Source organism: Diabrotica virgifera, chromosome 2 (genome assembly GCF_917563875.1).
Source record: "Diabrotica virgifera virgifera chromosome 2, PGI_DIABVI_V3a".
NCBI lineage: Eukaryota > Metazoa > Arthropoda > Insecta > Coleoptera > Chrysomelidae > Diabrotica > Diabrotica virgifera.
In genome coordinates this window covers 96,917,296-96,938,728 of record NC_065444.1, presented here as the reverse complement: position 1 = coordinate 96,938,728, position 21,433 = coordinate 96,917,296, and the positions used below count along the sequence as shown (strand labels likewise).

Here is a 21,433-nt window from a genome sequence, read left to right as displayed (position 1 = left end):
ATGTTCTGACAGTTGTGTTTTGGCATTACGGCACAATATAGTACTTATATTGCGCAGATTTGTTTTCCATTTTGATAAAGTATATTATACACTAAATATGTACACTAAATACAATAATATAAACACCGAGCAAATAAGACAGTTATTCGACACGCACAACTCGCAATGGCAAAATGCATTCAATCCATTAACGGGCGAGCGAGAACACAGTGGTTGGTGACGTCAGACCCCAGCTCGCGCTTTTAAAGTTGTTTGAAACGGAAATTTTGGGCGCGGAACTATTATCAGTTGTTGTACGTACACAATTCATTGTTAAGACGTAATATTTTGAATATAGCATTTTTAAACAATAATTAACAATTTTATGCAAAAATATTTTTATGTGCAAGTTCCCTATTCCTTTCGCTGGTGACAGTGTTAGGTTTTGGGCAGGTATTATGGCTATGGCAGGTGGAAGCACGGAATTGTTGATTTATTGACAGGACTCTTAACAAAACAAAGTTACACCACATAGATTTTAGAACCTTAGTTTATTAATAGCAAGCTGAAATTTTTTTAATAGCTTAATGGTGTCTAGTCGGACAAACTTTGATGTATGGGAACACTGGAATAGGGGAAGTTTTAATTGTGGAACGTGTCATCCTGACAAGTTTATGATTGTGACAACTAGCAGGTTGGTTTTAAGTTTATTCGATAGCAAACTTTAGACAATATATGAAAAAATGTTTGTCCGACATATATGTTGGGCATTTTAATAAGTCCGACACGTAGAAAATATCAAATGACAGGAATTATGTTGGTGATAAATGGATGCCTCAGAAGTCAAACGGTGTAAGTCACATTCTCCCTAAAAATAACTTCTGAGATATAACACTTTATTATACAGTGCGGTGAATAAGTGTTACCTACCCCCCCCCCCTGTTAACTGGTATATTTTAAGAATATAAGCAAAACGCTCGAACAGGTCGATTTTTAAACTAATCATAGTATATTATAGCATCAACGTTTCGAACTTTACGGCATAACTTTGATTTTTTTAATGGTAAAGTACATCATGTGACACCTCATTTAACAGCTTTTGAAATACTGATTACAAAAATGTATAATACTTTAATCCTTTTTGAGAGCGTAGGTGCAAAATTTCGGTCGAACTCTTTTTAAACGCATTTATTTTGTTCGAATCCTGAGAAATTTTTTTAATAAGTATTTTTGAAAAATTTAAACCCAGAATGAAAGATTAGATTATTACCAAGGGCTGACAGTCCCTTAGAATAAACAAAAAGTTTTTTTTTGAATGATATATTTGAAATTAAAATTCACACTAAATTTTCTCTTTTTTTCACCACTGTGACTTATTAAGATAAACATTATAGGAGTTCTCAGCGACTTTGGACGTTCTGCGTTTAAATTTTTCAAAAATATTTATTAGTTTTTCAGGATTCGAAAAAAAATGATTGCATTTAGAAAGAATTCAACCGAAATTTTGCGCCTACGCTCTCAAACAGGATTAAAGTATTATACATTTTTGAAATCAGTATTTTAAGAGCTTTTAAATGAGGTGTCACATGATGTACTTTCCCATTTAAAAAAATCAAAGTTATGGCTGTCACCTGAAGAGGGATCGCGTAAAGTTCGAAACGTTGATGCTATAATATACTATGGTTAGTTTAAAAATCGACCTGTCCGAGCGTTTTGCTTATATTCTTAAAATAAACAAGTTAACGGGGGGTAACACTTATTCACCGCACTGTATATAATAATATTATTATTTCCTTGTTTGTATTTATGAATATTATGTTACCCATATTATGATAGATAAAGACAGTTTATTTGTTTTTAATAACTACTTAAATTTCTGCAACTATTGTCAGAAAAATCTTAGTATCTCATTTTAAACACTTATTGACTTACACCGATTGGCTTCTGAGGCATCGAAATCAGTCTGATTTTTGCATGAGAGTTTAATGAAAGGATAACAAATAAATTGGAAGTTCTGTCCTACAAAATACGTGGGACGTTTCCATAGTTTGACGGTCGAAACCTGTAACCTGTTCCACCATTAAAACTTCCCCAGTGTTCCTGTACATAAAAGTTTGTCCGACTAGATACCGTTAAGCTATTAACAAATTTTCAGCTTGCTGTTAATAAACTTTTTTTTTTGGTACACGGGATCCAGGCTTAAGCTCAAATTCAGGTTTGCATCGTTGTCAATAAGGGTCGTTACGGGGACCTATTGGGTTGTGAAGAGTAGGTCTTAAAACCAAAAAAAGTTAAGTAGAGTTTTCCATTTTAGTGGGGACTTTCCATTTTTAATTTAATTTTTTATTTCCAACAACCGTTTTTTTTAGATTATAGCGCCATCTATCCATAATTCGAAAAAATGTCTCGAATAAAAGTTACTTATTTTTACGTAGGGAATCCAAATCTGCAATAAAGAATGGGGGCTTCCATTGTAGATTTTAAAGTAACCCCCCACCACACCTTCGTGGGGGGTCGTGTTTGGTGCCATTCGATAGAGTTTTCAAAAATATTGAATAAGTGTATTTTTCAGTTTTTCGATTTGATGTTCATGTCGCGAAATATTGCGGGATTCGTATTTAAAATATTAAATTTACCACCCACCCCTCTCCGTGGGAAGTCGTGTTTGGTTTCATTCGATATATTTTTGAAAAATATTGAGCACGTATTTTTTAGTTTTTCGATCTGTCATTGATTTCGCGAAATATATATTCGCTTTTTTCTTGTGAAACTTTGGGACTCACCCATTTCCTTCCGCCCCGCTCAAATCTTCAGATTTTTGAAATATACAATGTTTTGCATGTACTTAACTTACCTTATCTTAATCTAACGATTTCGAGTTTTTCTAAGGATAGACTTTTTTTTCGGTCCCCCTTAACGAACTACCCTGCATTAAGAGCCAATATATGGTAGAGGTACATTTACAGGATACAGGGGTTTCTCCCCACGTGATAATCTGACGCGCTCGAGTAACTGCAAAAATCCCTGCTTGGGCTCCCCTACCATTAAGATAATTATTTATACAGGGTGTCCAATTTTTTTTTAATTAAATTAATTGACACAAAAAGAAGAATGTATGTAATTTATTTAATTCAAAATATCTTCTACTGCTATTAGAAAACAGAAATAAAAGTTTATTGCACAAATAAACATTGCTTTTTGCTTAACCTTTAACTACCCACGCATCAAGTTATAACATAACTACACGCGTGGCGTACTTTATACGCCAAAAGAAACTAAATACACTTAAAAACAGCGGATTTGTTTAATTTTTTTTTTTTGAAAAAATATACTTAGTTGTTTCTTATAAACCTTATTCGGCATCAGTGAATACTTGTAGTTCCTTCTTATTAAGCCAATTGGGATTTATAACTGGAATCATGGAATAACTGGATTCTATGATAAATAAAATTACTAATAAAAAATTTTTTGAAATGTGATTTTTTACAGGAGAGAAAATTATTGTTTATAAGGAAAAATATATTTTTTGCCATAATGACTAAAAAACAATTGAAATATGTACTTATATTACTACTTATATTAATATAATCGTGGCGTATATTGTCCACCACCGGAAACAACAAATTAATAATAAACTGTAAATTACGATCTTCCCAGAACGCCGATTATAACGAAACTAAAACCAAATTGTAAAGCACATTCCAGTGATAGGTTAGAGAGATAACCAAGGTCAAAAATTAAATTTTTAAATATATTTGCAGTAGAATTCTTATATCTGGCGTACAAAATACGCCAGCGCGTGTGGTTAAAGGTTAAATTCAATGTTCAAACTGCCCAGAGGCAGATGGGTGTCAGCTTAAACATTGAATTTAAGTGAAAAGTAATGTTTATTTGTTCAATAAACATTTATTTCTCTTTTCTGACAGCAGTAGAATGTATTTTGAAATAAATAAATTACATACATTCTTCTTTTTGTGTCAATTAATTTAATTATTTTTTTTCTGGATACCCTGTATAAATACTCATGTTATAGTTTATATTACTGAATAGAGAATTGAATAACCTTTCAAATGAGCTAGCACATGACCCCTATTCTCATTTAAAAAACAGTCGATTACGTCATCACGTCCAGTTGTGCGGGCTATCTCGATTCTACATTTTATCTCTTCATGTACTCTAAACACGTACAATAATTATGCATTTCCACCCATTTTTCTATTTTGACTTTTCTATTTCTATTTTGACTTCAGAATGTGATAATATACAAAATGCCTTCCCTTTGCGGACGTACGTCTTTGGTTGAAAAACACATCGGGGCGCAGATTGCAATAAATGTAACGCGATGCCAATGCAACTGGACGCAACGGGAGCAGATGCACCTGATGATGCATTCGAAAAGTGCAGTGCACCGACTCGTCGTCGAAAACACTTCCATCTCCTTCAATTTAAAGTACACCTTGCAGATTTGGTCGCGTTGACCCGTGCCGCATAAATTTTCTGCTTTATTTTTTTAACTATGCTCCTTTTATTATTACTTGTTATTACTACCGGCGTGGTGGTAGTTGGTGGTATTCCTCGGGGTGGTTCGCACTTGATTATAATGATTCGTTTTGCACAAAATTGACAGGTAGCTCGGAAATACTTATCATCAATAGGCAAGTCGAAACAGCTGGACTTGCGATCGACCGAATGTTAAGTGGAGAAATATTTTTATATAAGTGATTTCTTACAACACTATTCCCAAGAAAAGGAATGCCAGACAGTGTAGCGGCTATCGGCTTATCAGTAGTAATTACACGAGAGCTCTAAAATTATCGATTTGTATCCCGAGTGACACTTTGACAGTTTTAATTTTACGACCCGAAGGGGAGGGAAATTATGTCAAAGTGTCACGAGGGCAAAACAAATCGATAATTTTTAAGAGCTCGAGAGTAATTCGGTAAGATTATTTCATGAATAAAACTCTTTTTAAATCATTTTAACTAATATTTTATTGATATCTTCGCGAGAATATTTGCTAAAATTGTTTCTTGGTGTTCTCTGTGACAAGTTGTAAAACATTAATTGACATCAATGTCACTAAATGTATTTTTGCGTAGCAACGAAAGGCACCTGACGTAATACTTGACGACGGGAAATTATCGGGTATAATATCACAAGAGAGTGAGAATAAATTGAAAATAATGCGACAGTTTTTCGAAAATTTGTTGTCTGGCAATAGACACGAGAGCCCGCAGGGCTCGAGTGGCTATTGCCCAATGACAAGAAATTTGAGTAAAAATGAAGCATTATTTTCTTATTTATTCTTACTGTCGTGTGGTATTGTTGTGTGATACTGTCGTGTGATATGCAGATGACATAGTTCTTATGGGAAGAGACGTAAGGTTAAAAGAAGAAGTAACAATCCTGACAAATGAGGCACGGAAAAGAGGTCTAGAAATTAACGAAGGAAAAACAAAATATCTACTCTGCTCTAGACGAGAAGATAACAGGACGAGAGAAATCAAGGTAGAAAACTACACTTTTGAAAGAGTTCAACAATTTAAATACTTGGTAGTAATTGTGAATGTCAAAGATAAGAGAAGTGAAGAAGTAACGCAGAGAATACTAGGATGCAACAAAACATACTGGAGATATCATAGGCTAACGAAGGACAAAAACTTTTCCAGAAATACAAAACTGAAAATATACAGGGTTGCAATGAGACCAGCAATTACATACGCATCTGCGACAATATGGCTCTCAGAAAAAGATAAAGAAAAATTAAGAATATTCGAAAGGAAAATCCTCAGACGGATTATAGGCCCGATAAGAATGGAAAACGGAGAAATGAGAAGAATGAACCATGAACTACAAGACAACTAAGAGCGGCAAACATTCCATCCGGAATTAAAGGCCTTGATGATGACTTAACTAAATCTAAGAGATCACAAAATATTGTGAGAAATTCACTATTACTGAGTGTTCTTTTTCTATGTCACTTCCTATAATGGGAGTTTACAATTAACTTTCAATGCCAAATAATGTATGTACAAAGGAATTCGGGGACTGGACCAGTTACGTCTAGAAATAATTGAATGACACCAAGAAGCATGTTCCACATTTAGTTTTGTCAAGTAATGTTTTGTGTTGTTAAAATTATGTAAAATCTGTATTAATATTTTAATGAAATTTCATTATTTTTTTAAGAATGACTGATATAGGTTTTCTCAAAACGTATATGCTGTCGGTGGTTATATTAAATGGATATTGCTATTGTTAGAATATATCCAACTATAAATTATTAGGTATTTTTATTAGTGTTAGAATGGACACACGCAGTCTTAGTGGGTGGGCCGATTCTCCGAAACTATTAGGTCGAACACACTCTTACGTAAGATTGCACATGTTACAAGGGATGTTAATGTATGTTAGTTCTGCGTTCGATATTTAGTCTGTAAGAATATCTCATAGTAGAAACACATATCTTAATTTCTTTGTATATTGTAATATTACGGTTTTTCGGTTAAAATAAAATAAATAGTTTGTTTACGTTTATTTGTACCTTTTATTATCTTCTATTTCTAATAGCTATGACAGATAAGTATTTACTTACTTCTTTTTGCCAGACGCCACTGAAGGCTCCACAACCAAAGCTGCACCATTAAAAGTAAAACCTGCAAATAAAGAAACAATAAACAAAGACAAAGATATCACAAAAATTAAACAGTAATATTGACACTTGATGCAATTTATCTAAGAGAATTCTGAATTTTTGACAAAGTAGTAGAGTATTAGTAGAGGATCTGATATAAGGACGACCTTCACCAATCTGTTTAATGGATAAAAATTATTTGATATGTAATTTAGTATGTTTAAAATTATAAAAAACAAGGAGTGTCCTAAGGGGGGTCTTTTGTAATTTTTCTCTTAAGTTGATCGTTTTCGAGTTATAAGCAATTTAAAACTGAAAGAACGAAAAATTACTATTTTCAAGGCTCAAAAACACAAACAAAAAATAATATTTTTGTAATCATCAAGTACCTAAATTCAAGTTCAAACCTTCTTCTATCAGGTCCCGATAAAAATCGTTGCCATGTTTTATTCTACAACTTTTCTTATGGGAAGACGTGCGTGTTTTAAAATTAAATAAGCCCAAAATACTTATCACGATCTGATAGAATAAGGTTTGAACTTGAATTTAGGTAAATACTTCATAATTTCAAAAATAATATTTTTTTCGTATGTTTTTGAGCCTTGAAAAATCGTCATTTTTCTTCTTTTTTTTAGTTTTAAATTATTTATAACTGGAAAACGATCAACTAGAAAAATTACAAGACCTTTTTTGTTTCGAATTTTGTGAATTAATTTTTTAATTATTAATAATTATAGTCTGGACAAAATTATATAGGCCTGGAACCCGCGTACCAAAAAAGTTTATTAACAGCAAGCTGAAACAGTCTAACTGTGTCTAGTCGGAAAAACTTTGATGTACAGGAACGCTGGAACAGGGGAAGTTTTAATTGTGGAGCAGGTTACAGGTTTCGAACGTCAGACTAAGAAACCGTCCCATGTATTTTGTCGGACAGAACTTCCAATTGATTGGTTACCCTTTCATTAAACCCTCATGCAAAAATCAGACTGCTATCACCAACATAATTCCTGTCATTTGACATGTTCTACGTCTCGGACATTAAAATGACCAATATATTTGTCGGACAAATATTCTTTCATAATATTATATAAAGTTTGCTATTGAATAAACTTAAAAACAACCTGCTAGTTTTCACAATCATAAACATGTCAGAATGACACGTTCCACAATTAAAACTTCTCCTGTTCCCATACATCAAAGTTTGTACGATTAGGCACCGTTAAGCTATTAACAAATTTTCAGCTTGATATTAATAAACTTTTTATGGTATGCGGGATCCAGGCCTAATATAAGGCACCCTTTGTTTTTTATAATTGTGGACATACTAAATTACATATCAAATAATTTTTATCCCTTAAACATATCGGTGAAGTTCGTTCTTATATCGGACTTATACTATGTATATTCGTTAATATCTAACTGTTCATGTTGGAATCTACAATAAAATTAACTAAAAACTCTAATTTCGTGGAATAAATCTCATTTTTATTTCATAAAATGTTAACGCGATTTTTCTAACTAGCAACCTTTGTTATCTTTACCAATAATCATAAAAATTAACGCTGACATGACAGCTGCATAATTTCTGTTTATTTGAATTATTCGATGGTTAGGGAATTAAGTGACAGACAGCTGCATTCAATATTAGAAACAATTTGCACGAAATAGGTAAGGAAGTCAATCATTATATCAAAGGAAAAATACTTAGATATGCAAAACAATGTCCTGTGGCTTTTGATTATACGGCCTTATTACCATAACTCCATAATTGTTCTCTAAATTCTTGCATAAACTTCTCACTGGTTTAGTATATAAGCCTGTTTTTAACATAGTTAACTTAAAACACGAAAAGGTGATAATAGACCAGGGCGGATCTGTGAAAACCGTCTACATCTGGATGTGAGAGGGGGCATTCTGATTGCAGAAAAAATTAAGTGATAATTTCAGTAATAATAATTTACTTATCCTCCTTCCCAAATAGGTCGGGAATATTAATAAAAAAATTAAACTAAACTTACGTGCATAGAAATCGGCCCACTTAAAAATTTGGTTATTTTTGATGTCTCATATTTCCTAAACCTGTTGGCCGATTTAAATGCTTTTTTGAACATGTTATAGATATTATTTTGAACGATACCACTGTAATAATATTGTTGCTAAACAGGTAAGTTTTCATTGTGTACCGGGTGTATCAATCAAACTGTGTTTTTTTCTCAAAGTTCGCATCACCCTGTGGAATATTCTAGCATTTAAAAAATACTGAACTTAAAACCCAACTATAGCCTCAGGTTTTCTTAACATTCGGTTTTTTGATTTATTCGTTTATGTTGATAATATAAAAGTTAGGTACTTTAACAACTAGACATGTTCTTCATCAATACACGGTGTTCCTAAATAAGTGCGACAAACTTTAAGGGATAATTCTGCATGAAAAAAAAATGACAGTTGGCTTTATAAACGTATTTTATGTCAAAAAATCCGCAATAACTATCTCTTAAAATCTACCAAATTTCATTTGCATATCTCAACTGGTTTTAAAGCAACAAATAAATCGTCAGTTTGTAAGAAAAAAGTCAACATCCCGTATCTCGGAAACAAAACATTTGCGGGCATACGTTTATCAAGCCAACTGTCATTATTTTTTCATGTAGAATTACCCCTTAAAGTTTGTCGCACTTATTTAAAAACACCGTGTATTGATAAAGAACATGTCTAGTTGTTAAAGTACCTAACTTTTTTATTGTCCAACATAAACGAATAAATCAAAAAACAGAATGTTAAAAAAACCTGAGGCTATAGTTGGGTTTTAATTTCAGTATTTTATACAGGGTGAGGCAGATAAAGGGCCTATTAGAAATATCTCGAGAACTAAAGCTAAGAGAATCATGAAAATTGGAGTACGGGGGTTTTAAGGTATGAACTATTTAATGAAAATATTTTGGTCACTTTGCTACTTCCGGTTATACCGGAAGTTGATTGTAACTTCGTTTTTTTAAATGGGACACCCTGTATATTTTTACATTTTTGGATTCTGTTTGACGTCTTCTTTCTTAAAATATGAGGTTTTGTAATATTATACAGGGTAGTTTAAAAGATAATTACGGTTTTTTATAAATTTTGTAGCAAACTTCACACCCTGTAGAATTGTACTGATTTGATATCAAAAACTCTATTTATTTTCAAGTGATTTCTAATATAGTCTATTATTATTAAACATTAATGTTATACGCTGTGAGCTCGTACGTAGAAGGGATATTTACAAATTCTCGAGCGCCAGTAGTGACAAGTCTGTAAACGATTACTGGAAATTTGACATAAATGTCAAAGTGATTAATTTAAAATTAAAATTAAAAACATTAATTATAAAAAGTATTAGTTTGCCAAAGCTGTGTTATATATTTTTACCTTAAATATACAATACGTTTTAAATACTGAATTTAAGTTTTTTTAATGTTCCGTAATATATAATTATAAATTAATATATTAACCTTACCGCCATCTATACGATAATTGTGAAAGTATCCGAAGTAAGAAATTCATATTTTATCAATAGAACGTCAAAATGATTAGCAAAATCTTAAAAAAATCGATTATAATTTAATTACTTTTTTGCGTTGTAAATATTAAGCGATAACAATTAAATAATAAATTTAAAAATTACCAGTGAAAGTTGATTAGTAATCCGCCAGGAGCGACACCAGCGAAGCTCACAGCGTATAGCAAAATGTTTAATTTTAGTATACAGGGTTGGTCGAAACTCGGAATGAGTATTATCTGAGTTTTCTTAAATATAACACCCTGTATTTTAGTATTGTAATGAAATGATATTTTATAGTACTTTTTTATTTCTTAAGCATTCCCTATACCTAACTGCTTTAATTTGTAAGTTATTCGTAGTTCTTTAAGCCAAACATTAATTGCAACAAAAATTACGTGAAATTTTATTAGGTGTGCCGTGAATATATTCAATCATAAATAATTTTTCGAAAATAAACACATATTAACTTCGACTGACCCTTAATTTATTAATACTGGTTGATATATCAAAATACCTATGTAGGTAAGATTGTTGGTGTGTTTAATTTTAATAAAAACATACAATATTATATCTAGTTGGCTATGACTTTGACACTAAATATGCTTAAACATTTGCTTTGCTTAAACATTATACTCTTTTTGAAGTTCCAGTTGCTTTGCTACCATTAGGTACTAATATGAATTTTTCTAATGAGGAACTGATTCATATGTTTTTGTCTTCTAAGAGAGTATAACAAATAAAAATGTGCTACTATTTAAATTTATCATCAGCAGTTCCATGATAGGTGACAACCAAAATCAAAAAACTTTTCAGAATTTACTAAAGCGGTTTCAACGAACTGGACATTTAGATTACGAGAAATCTGATCGAACAAAAACTATTGTAAATGATTAAAATTAATTCAATGTTAGTGTCACTGAGAATCTGCATATTAGTATGAACATTCTCCTAATCTAAGTGTCTAGTACGTCGAGACTATTCTAGTAAACTTTGAAAAGTTTCTCTTCTTGGCTGTCGTCTATCAGGGAGTTGCAGATGATAACTTCTTATTGTCTAGTAATACATTTTTGTTATACCCTCCGAGAACAAAAACTTTACTAATCAGTTCCCCATTACAAAAATTTATATTAGTCCTGGTAACAAAGCAACTGAAGCTATAAAAATAATATATAATGTCTAATGTTTAATCAAGTTTAGTGTCAAAGCCATAGCCAACTATAATATCGTTTGTTTTTATTGATATTTTATGCACCAACAATCTTAACAACGTAGGCATTTTGGTATCTCATCCAATATTAATAAATTAAGGATTATTCTAGATGAACATGTATTTATTTTCAAAAAATTATTTATGATTGAATATTTTCACGGCAAACTTAATAAAATTTCACGTAATTTTTGTTGCAATTAATGTTTGGCTTAAAGAACTACGAATAACTTATAAATTAAAGCAGTTAGGTATAGGGAATGCTTAAGAAATAAAAAAGTATTATAAAATATCATTTCATTACAATACTAAAATACAGGGTGTTCTATTTAAGAAAACTCAGATAATACTAATTCCGAGTTTCGACCAATCCTGTATACTAAAATTAAACATTTCGCTATATTATTAATTTTTAATAATAATAGACTATATTAAAAATCACTTGAACATAATATGGAGTTTTTGATATCAAATCAGTACAATTCTGCAGGGTGTGAAGTTTGGTACCAAATTTATAAAAAACCGTAATTATCTTTTAAACTACCCTGTATAATATTACAAAACCTCATATTTTAAGAAAGAAGACGTCGAGCATAATCCAAAAATGTAAGAATATACAGGATGTTCCATTTAAAAAAACGAAATTACAATCAACTTCCGGTATAACCGGAAGTAGCAAAGAGACCAAAATATTTTCATTAAATAGTTCATACCTCAAAACTTTTGCATTCCAATTTTCATGATTCTCTTACCTTTAGTTCTCGAGATATTTCTAATAGGCCCTTTATCTGCCTCACCCTATATATGCTAGAATATTCCACAGGGTGATGCAAACTTTGAGAAAAAAACACAGTTTGATTAGTACACTCGGTATACAATGAAAATTTACCTGTTTAGCAACAATATTATTACAGTGGTATTGTTAAATAATCAGGCTATAATATTTTTAAAAATTCACTTAAATCGGCCAACAGGTTTAGGAAATATGAGACATCGAAAATGACCAAATTTTTAAGTGGGCCGATTTCTATGCACGTAAGTTTATTAAAAAATTACTAAAAACGTCGTTTTTTTACTATCCTTTACTATCCTTTAAATCGATTCATTTTGGAGCAAAGTCATAAGCAAATATATTTTTAATCAATATCTTTCAACCAATTAGATTGCACTTAGAACCTTCATAATTCGCCTAAAAAGTCTTTATAATATATTAAAACACTACACCAAATTTTATTAAAATGGACTTAATAGATTACGCATAATAATTTTGCAATCTAAATTAAAAAAAAAATAAAATTGTTTAAAATTTTGCACAACCAAAACTTGACCATATACGAGGGGGACATTAGTGAGAAGAAGTTTGTTTGTTGATCTACACCTACGCCAACGCCATTCCTCGCCAGCCTCCTTTATACATACTACGAAAAACTTTTCTTAATATTTTGCTCCTCCAAATCTCTAACTTTTTTTCTTCTGTCTGATTCATTATCCAAGTTTCACATGCATACAACACTTTGGTTTCACTATTCTTTCTTAAGTTCAAATCTTTGCTGTCATGAAATTGTTTTTACGTTCTACTGTGTGTTTAAAGATCCTACTACTTTGCTACCATTCAACGACCGTTTTATCTATTTCTCTCTCTCTTCGCCTCCCTCTAGGTATTTGTAACTGTTACTCCAAGATAGTCAAATTCTATCAGTTTCTCAAATTTATACTCTCTCTCTCCTCTGTCCTTAGAGTGATCTCTTTATTTTCTTCTGCATTTTCCCCTCTCGTTTCCATATATTTAATAGGGAACTTGCATAAAATTTTAAATTCGAAAAAAACGTTATAAATCATCACAACAGAACATAATTTAAAACATGTATCAAAGATAAAAAAGTTTTGTTTGTCTCTCGTTTGGCCCCTAAAGACGATTAAAAATTCAAATTATACCAGCCAGCCCAAAACGCGTCGTGACGTCATCGGGTTATATGTTTACATTTTGCACCAACAAAGTAAACAAACTTGTATACAGGGTGTTTCATTGGGAAACGGAAATACTTTAATCGTGAATAGAAGTCACCGAGCCGGTTCTAGATATACTACATTTTTTGCTCTACCGACTTTTATAACCAAGTTACAGGGTGTTTTATCGATTTTGACCGTTTCTTTCTTAAGCCATAAATTTAGAACCACCTTGTATATTTTTTTGATATTTGGTACACATATGTCTCATTCAAAACCCAGACAATTTTATGACTTTATTTTGAAATTATATTGAATTTTTTAAGAGCTCTAACATTAAGAAGCATATATTATTAACTTTTAGTTATAAATTATTAAAGTTAATGAATAAATACTCATTTTAAAAATAATCAATACTTATTTACCACATTTGAACGACCCAATTACTAACGACAAGAAAAACCCAGGTCCGGATTAACAAAAAATATAAAGTAATTGTGACCTTGAAACAACACCCTGTATATTGAAATTTTGAAAATTTGTCTGCGTATGTTTAAGGAGCATCAAAAACTGCGTTAAAAGATGCATGTCAAATTTTTGCGCAGATAATTTAATTACGGCAATTTTGAAATCATATTAATTAATTCTGTCAAGGTCACAAGAAGCTGCCAGAAAAATGAAGAACAATCCCAATGTAATTAGAAAATCGATTCGAATTCGAAATGGTGGACATTTTGAGCAACTGTTGTAGTTCAAATATTTTTAATTTGTTAAATTGTTGAATTGTTTAAACGATTTTTTTTTTATTAGATATAACTGTTTTTTCAAGTCTTTACTAAATCAAGATTAGGGTCCAAAACGGAGTCAGACAAGGGGATGCCCTGTCAACTGAGTTATTCATTACATCTCTAGATTGTGCAATAAAAGAAGCAACAAATAACGGAATAATTAATAAAAATGCAGTACAAATAGTAGGTTATGCAGATGATATCGTTATAATAGCCCGGGACAAAAGATCATTAATTAAGGCATTCTCTGAAATAGAAAAAGGGGCAAAAAGAAGCGGACTAGACATAAATATGGAAAAAACAAAGTACATGAACGCAAGCAGATTCAAGAAAACAAGACTAACACAAATGATAATAGATAATTACAGATTTGAGGAAGTAGATACATTCAAATACTTAAGAACGATGATTAGTAGAGATAATGAAAGAATAGACCTGAAAGAGAAACTACAAGCAGGAAATAGAACTTACCACAAAAATAAAAAAATAATAAAAGATAAAAAATTAAGCAGAAATACAAAGATTCAAATATATAAGACTACCATAAGGCCAGTGGTAATGTATGCCATAGAAACCAACACCCTAACGTTAAAAGAAGAAGAACAGCTGAAAGTATTTGAAAGAAAAATAATGAGCAACATTCTGGGATCAAAAGTAATAAATGAAAACGAAAGAAGACCCTGGATGAACCACGAAATAGAATAATGCATGGAAGGAGAAAACATAGTGAAAGAAGCAAAAGCACGAAGAATAAGGTGGTAATATGGTCATATGTGTAAGTAGAAAAAGTGAAGATGATCCCATTAAAGTTGTTACCAACTGGATACCCCTAGAGACAAGAGCACGAGGCAGGCCAAAAGCAAGATGGAAACAGCAAGTCGAAAACGACTTAAGAGTTATGGGAATTCGAAACTGGAAAAAAAAAGACTGAGAACCGAAATGAGTGGAGAAAAGTAGTGACGGAAACGAAGACACACCAGAAGCTTTGAGGAGACAGATTAGAAGAAAAGTGGACTGACCCCCCATGTCTTAACGGATCATTAAAGTGAAAACAGCTATAACTTCCACGGAAGTGTACAGCTTATATACATACATATACATACTAAATCATTAAAATATCCCAATTCTCGCAATTCTAATTTTTAATGATGTGCATACAGCTACAAATCCCAGAGAATCCATGAAGCCAGCGTAGTAAATAAGTATTAAGTATTTTAGAATAAGTATTGATTCATTAACATTAAATTATTAAAAGTTAATAATACATACCTGGTTTTTAATCTCAGAGTTCTTTAAAATTTCAATATAATTTCAAAATTGATGTAATTAAATCAATGGCGAAAAAATTAAAATGAACCTTTAATCACAGTTTTTATGCTCTTTTAAAATGCGCAGACAAATTTTCAAAATTTCAATATACAGGGTGTTGGTTCAAGGTCACAATTACTTTATATTTTTTTGTTAATCCGGACCTGGATTTTTCTTGCCATTAGTAATTGGGTCGTTGCAATGTGGTAAATTAGTACTGATTATTTTTAAAATGAGTATTTATTCATTAACTTTAATAATTTGTAACTAAAAGTTAATAATACCTGCTTTTTAATGTCTTAAGTTCTTGAGTTCTTAAAAAATTCAATATAATTTCAAAATTAAAGTCATAAAATTGTCTGGCCGAAAAATTGAAGCAAACCATTAAATTTACTTTTTTGTGCTCTTTTCAAATATGCAAACAGATTTTCAAAATTTGAATATACAGGGTGTTGTTTTAAGGTCACAATTACTTTATAACTTTTTGTTAATCCTGACCTGGATTTTTCTTATGGTTAGAATGTCGGTCATTTGGGTTTTGAATGAGACATATGTGTACCAAATATCAAAAAAATATACAGGGTGGTTCTAAAGTTATGGCTTAGGAAATAAATGGGCAAAATCGATAAAACACCCTGCAACTCGGTTATAAAAGTCGGCAGGGCAAAAAATGTTGTATATCTAGAACCGGCTTGGTGACCTCTATTCACCGTTAAAGTATTTCCGTTTCCCAATGAAACACCCTGTATAATTTTAAATTAGACATCATAAACGTCAGTGGAAAATACGTTTGATCGTTTGAACTATTCGTAGAAAACTTGTACTTTTACAAAATGGTTTTATTTTCCATAGTAAACCTTCTTTACCTTCCTTCAAAAACTGTATCAAACTCCAATCTCAACAAACTGGTATATATTATTACAATGACATAAGATAAATGTCATTAGAATATAAATATTTTTCCCTTATTCCGCGACGATGAGCTGGCCAAATACCCAAGTAGGGAACAAGGGGCTTGTTGTAACAGGGGTAAGTAGTAACATAGGGGCTTTTTCGTAGGTTATTTGACCGTTTTTAACTAATTTAGCTGACTCAATCATATTCTCTTATCACCCTGTAAATGACACCGTCTAGTCAGCCATCCTCCGATAGTTGCCAATAGTAGTTTTGTGCACTTGCTTCATTTGGATGAGGCAATTTAAAATTTGACTCTCATAAAATTTTGGTTATTGCTATTGTTTTAAACGGAAATGAATCTTTAGGTGTTCATTTATTTTATAAATTTAGTTATACTTTGATGTTGCTTAACAATTTTACGATTAGCAAGATATTTTTACAGATATTTTAATAAATATACAAAAGTGTGCTACGGGGTATGTTGTAACAAAACGTTGGGGGCTTGTTGTAACATGTTACAAATTTCGCTGAATCTTACTAAATTTATGATCTACAATATAAAAACGTATTATTTAGTTTAGTAATAGTCCAGAACGAGATAACATAAAAGAAAATCAGAAAGGGCAACTCAAAGCCAGGAAGTGAAGTCTACGAGTTAGGTTCAGCGGAAATTTTAGATAATCAATGTAGCATAAAGCAAGCAAGTAAAACAGCAACTGTCTCATGTATCTTTATAACGATATAGAAAAAAAGAAAAACATTAAGAGTCTACAAGTGGGCTGTACTAAACCAGGGATAGTTTTTACAGCCGAAGAAGAAAGTAAAGTGGCTTCTATATTCTGAGGTGCACTGAAGTATATTTTGGACTAATTCCCATGAAGATGCGAAAACTGCCTTACCAATATGCTGTGAAACTCACTGCTAAGCTTCTTGGTATCAAAATTATACAGTTGGTCCAGATTGGGTCCAAAATTTTATGCGTAGAAATCTACATTTATATTTAAGAACACCAGAAGCCACCTTATTAAGTCGAGCAACATCTTTCAACAGGACCAACGATGGCATTTTCTTCGAAATATCCAAAAAAATTCGAATTTTCGTAATGTTACAACCTGCCCCAATAGATGTTACAACTAGCCCCAAGCGCGGGGTAAGTTGTAACAATGCACTTTTTTTTGGTAAAATGCTAGTTGATTAAAAAATAACAGTCTTCTTAACTTTTCTTCAGTTCAATTTTATTCAGAAAGAGTTAAACTAGCGTTTAGTGTTTAATTAGTGATAATTGGGAAAATAGCTGTCAAGATATATTTGATTTTATGAAAATTGTTACAACTAGCCCCTGCTCCCCTAGGTGGAGGCCATTAAATTAAAGAAGGAGAAGAAGAATATACCTAAATATAACCATAATCATAACTATATAATAAAACTATGTGACGTCACGGGTCGTTTGAACTCTTTTATACCGCAGAAGACTTTAAATTTGTATTTCTAAGTTATTACGAGTTTTTGAAGCGTGAAATTTTGGAAATCTCATTTTTAAACAAAACTGAACATTATTATGTAATAAAAAAACGTGCAAGTTCCCTATTCTTTCTTAATTTACAGTCGTCATATTTTCTAGTTTCTTCAAATTTCGTGAATATTTTTCGAAATTCTATTCTTGAACGGGTCAGAAATGTTGTCTTTTGTTTAGAATAGTGCCACTTGTCTGAATCTTGGCTCCTCAAATTATTTTTACTATGTACAATTTCTAGTCTATAAAATATTGAAGAACAATGAAAATAATGAAGATTAGCGTAATTTCAGTATTGTGATCAAATCCTCTTCTAGCAAAACACCAAAGGATTACAAGTATATGTATATGTTACTAGTTCAGAGAAATAAGAAAAAATTATCCTGTTGGTGACACAACCCCCTCCAGGCCGAAACCAAATTTTGAGTGGTATGGACATCTATATTAATAACCTATATGTTTCCTGCAGCCGATTTTGATGATATACATAGTTATAAACAAATGAAGATCAAAAAACGATAAATTTTCGCTTTTTTCGTCTATAACCAAAAAGTTAAGTATTTTAAACTTTGAGAGTGAGAAACTCATAAATCGCATAAAAAACTTCAATATGGCGTTCGCTGAATATGTCTATCCTTATTGGTTGCTTAGAAAATTGCAAAATAAATCATAAATTTTGAGTTTTTATAAATATTCATAACTTATGTAAAAATTAACTTAGAACGTTCTAATTACACGGAATACTGAGACTTCTGGTGCTTAAATCATACCCTTTTCAAAGCAATTGGTCAAATAGTTTAAAAGGTATTTAATTTGTTTATCCCAAATTAATTTTTTTTGCAACGCTATAAGTCAGAAGATGAAGTTACACTAATACTTTGGATAGTTTATGAAAGAAGAAGATTTATACTATTAATTTAATTAAAAAAAAAAATAAAAAAAATAATTCTAAATACTGCAAAATTATTTTGCAAAAGCATGTGAATTAAAAAAAGGGGGGGCTAACTTCGTCCCTAATTATCCTGTGACAATTGTTTTTCTTTTTAAATGTGTATAAAAATTCAGTCTTTCCAAATATGAAAAAATAATTTTTCTACTGGTAACGGTTAAAAAGTTATTCTAATTGTTTATAAGTAAGCAAAAAATCGACGTGTTTTTGCAAAATAATTTTACACTGTTTAAAATTACTTTTTGTCTTTTTTTTTAAATTAAGTCAATAGTACAAATGTTCTTCTTCCATAAACTGTCACAAATCTTACTGTAACCTCATAATTTTCTGATTTAAAGTGTTGCAAAAAAAATGAATTTGGGATAAACAAATTAAATAACTTTTAAACTATTTGACCAATTGCTTTGAAATTTAAAATATAATTTAAGCACCAGAAGTCTCAGCAATTGGTTTAATAAGAAGGTTCTAAGTTAATTTTTACATAAGTTATGAATATTTATAAAAACTCAAAATTTATGATTTATTTTGCAATTTTCTAAGCAACCAATAAGGAGAGACATATTCAGCGAACGCCATATTGAAATTATTTAGACGGTTTATGAGTTTCTTACTCTCAAATTTGTTTAGAATGCTTAACGTTTTGGTTATAGACGAAAAAAGCGAAAATTTACCGTTTTTTGATCTTAATTTGTTTATAACTATGTATATCATCAAAATCGGCTGCAGTAAACATAAAGGTTATTAATATAGATGTCCATACTACTCAAAAAATTTCGGCCTGGTGGAGGATGTGTCACGAGAAAACTCTTATTTCTCTGGACTATACGAGCAATGCCCGAAATCGTGCAATTCTAGCATTGCTCAGAAAATATTATCCACTTCCAGCAATGTACAATCTCCGAAATGGACATGATCGTCGGACTTTGTATTAAAAGAATAGCTAGCTGTACAGTGTATACTGTTCGAGTTTCCTATATGTATATTTTAGTCGATGGTCTCCGATACACGCTGTACGCAGCCTACGGCGTCTATTAGATACCACCGGCTAAGTCGGTGGTCACTTCAATTCACCCCGTAATTTGAATTTGTTTTAGAATTACTCTTTTTTAACTATTTTCGGTTGTAAGATAGTTTTTGTCCTTCAAAGTTTATTAAAAGTAACGAAAATGAACATTTTTCCTAGGCGTTACGTTGTACGCAGCTTACAGCGTCTATTGGAGACAAAAGCCTTAGGCTACGGCTCCACGGGCGAGAAATTGACGCTAGCAGTAGCAGTAAAATGAACTTAAGGTTCCGCGGAACGGAATGGGAATAGCCGAACTGAACCGACTACGCACAAGTCCTGTAGTCGGTACAGTTCGGCTATTCCCATTCCGTTCCGCGGAACCTTAAGTTCATTTTACTGCTACTGCTAGCGTCAATTTCTCGCCCGTGGAGCCGTAGCCTTAGACATCTATTGAACCGACTCTATTAAGTAAATGCCAATTAGTCCAGAGAAATAAGTATTTTCTCAGGACACTCAAAGATCCAGGTAGCTGACTACTTTTTTAGTTATTGTAGACCTATAGGAAGAAAACCTACCTGTTTTCTGCCTAGAGTTCGCGTCCGCTTTTTATTTATTAACAATTTAGTGCAAAAAACGCGATTTTTTCGATTTTTTGCACCCCATTAAAAAGCTAACCTAGTTGACATAAAATTATAAAATATAATTTTTTAGAACATTAAAGATTCAAAATACCGATTTTTGAATGTTAAAAGGTCAATTTGTTGCTTTTCGAACTGCAAAATAAGTGAAAATCGTTATTTGTTAATAACTTTTACTAATACTACCTTAGAACTATAGTGTTTCACTTAACGTTGGGTATTGGGGTACTTGACAAACCCTCAAAATTTAAGACCGATCCATTAATTAGCTTAAAAGTTATTCTATTTGTTTATCCCAGAGATCTTTATTTTGCAATAACATAAGACAGAAAATAATGAAGATAGGGCAATTCTGCGTATGCCAAATGAAAGTAGAAAAGTGGTACCTAGTATCAAAGTGTATTAAAAAAAGATAAAAAATTAATTAATACAGCCAAAAATCCTAATTCAAAATTTTTGAAATTTTGTAGTTTATAAATGTAGAAACAATATTATTATATATTCGAAAAGCTAGTATTTTAACACGAATTTCCAAATAAAGAAATTTAGCCTGGGTTCATTTAGGACAAAGTTAGCATGTGTTTTTTAATTCACAGCTAATTTGTTTATAACAATTAAGGAATCTCATTGATGCCATTTTAAAGAACGGGATTTGTATTTTTTGTTAAAAAATTTGCACAAACATTGTACAGTTACGATCATTGAATAGTTTACAGGCTTACGTATATAGTAGCCAATTTTTTAAATTTTTACCTCGTTTAAACCCACCTTTTACGTCAAAGTGACGTAAAACAGTAGTGTATCTACAATAGGTTGATTAAACTTAAAAAATCAAAATAATATAAATACATTTTACAAATAGGGAAGTATGGTTTTAAAATATCTATTTTATTTTAACTCTATTTCATATTAAATAATGATAAACAATGTTAAATAATAAACAATAATGTGTGTAATGCTTTTACGTGCAGTGCAAATACTGCCCGGAAACGCTGTCTCTTCGTTAGCTTTTTGAGCTCTGGCAAAAGG

At 31.4% G+C, this 21,433-nt stretch overlaps 1 protein-coding gene across 4 annotated transcripts in view; it reads right to left on the bottom strand.

Moving 5' to 3' along the window:
- The window catches only part of LOC114332504 (insulin-like growth factor 2 mRNA-binding protein 2), a 509,159-nt gene that overhangs the window by 456,852 nt on the left and 30,874 nt on the right, over window positions 1-21,433 (bottom strand). For all 4 annotated transcript variants that reach the window (XM_050642734.1, XM_050642736.1, XM_050642735.1 and 1 more), the window contains exon 2: window positions 6,575-6,635. In XM_050642734.1, the coding sequence (XP_050498691.1) occupies window positions 6,575-6,635 (61 nt within the window). The remainder of the gene's footprint in view (window positions 1-6,574; window positions 6,636-21,433) is intronic.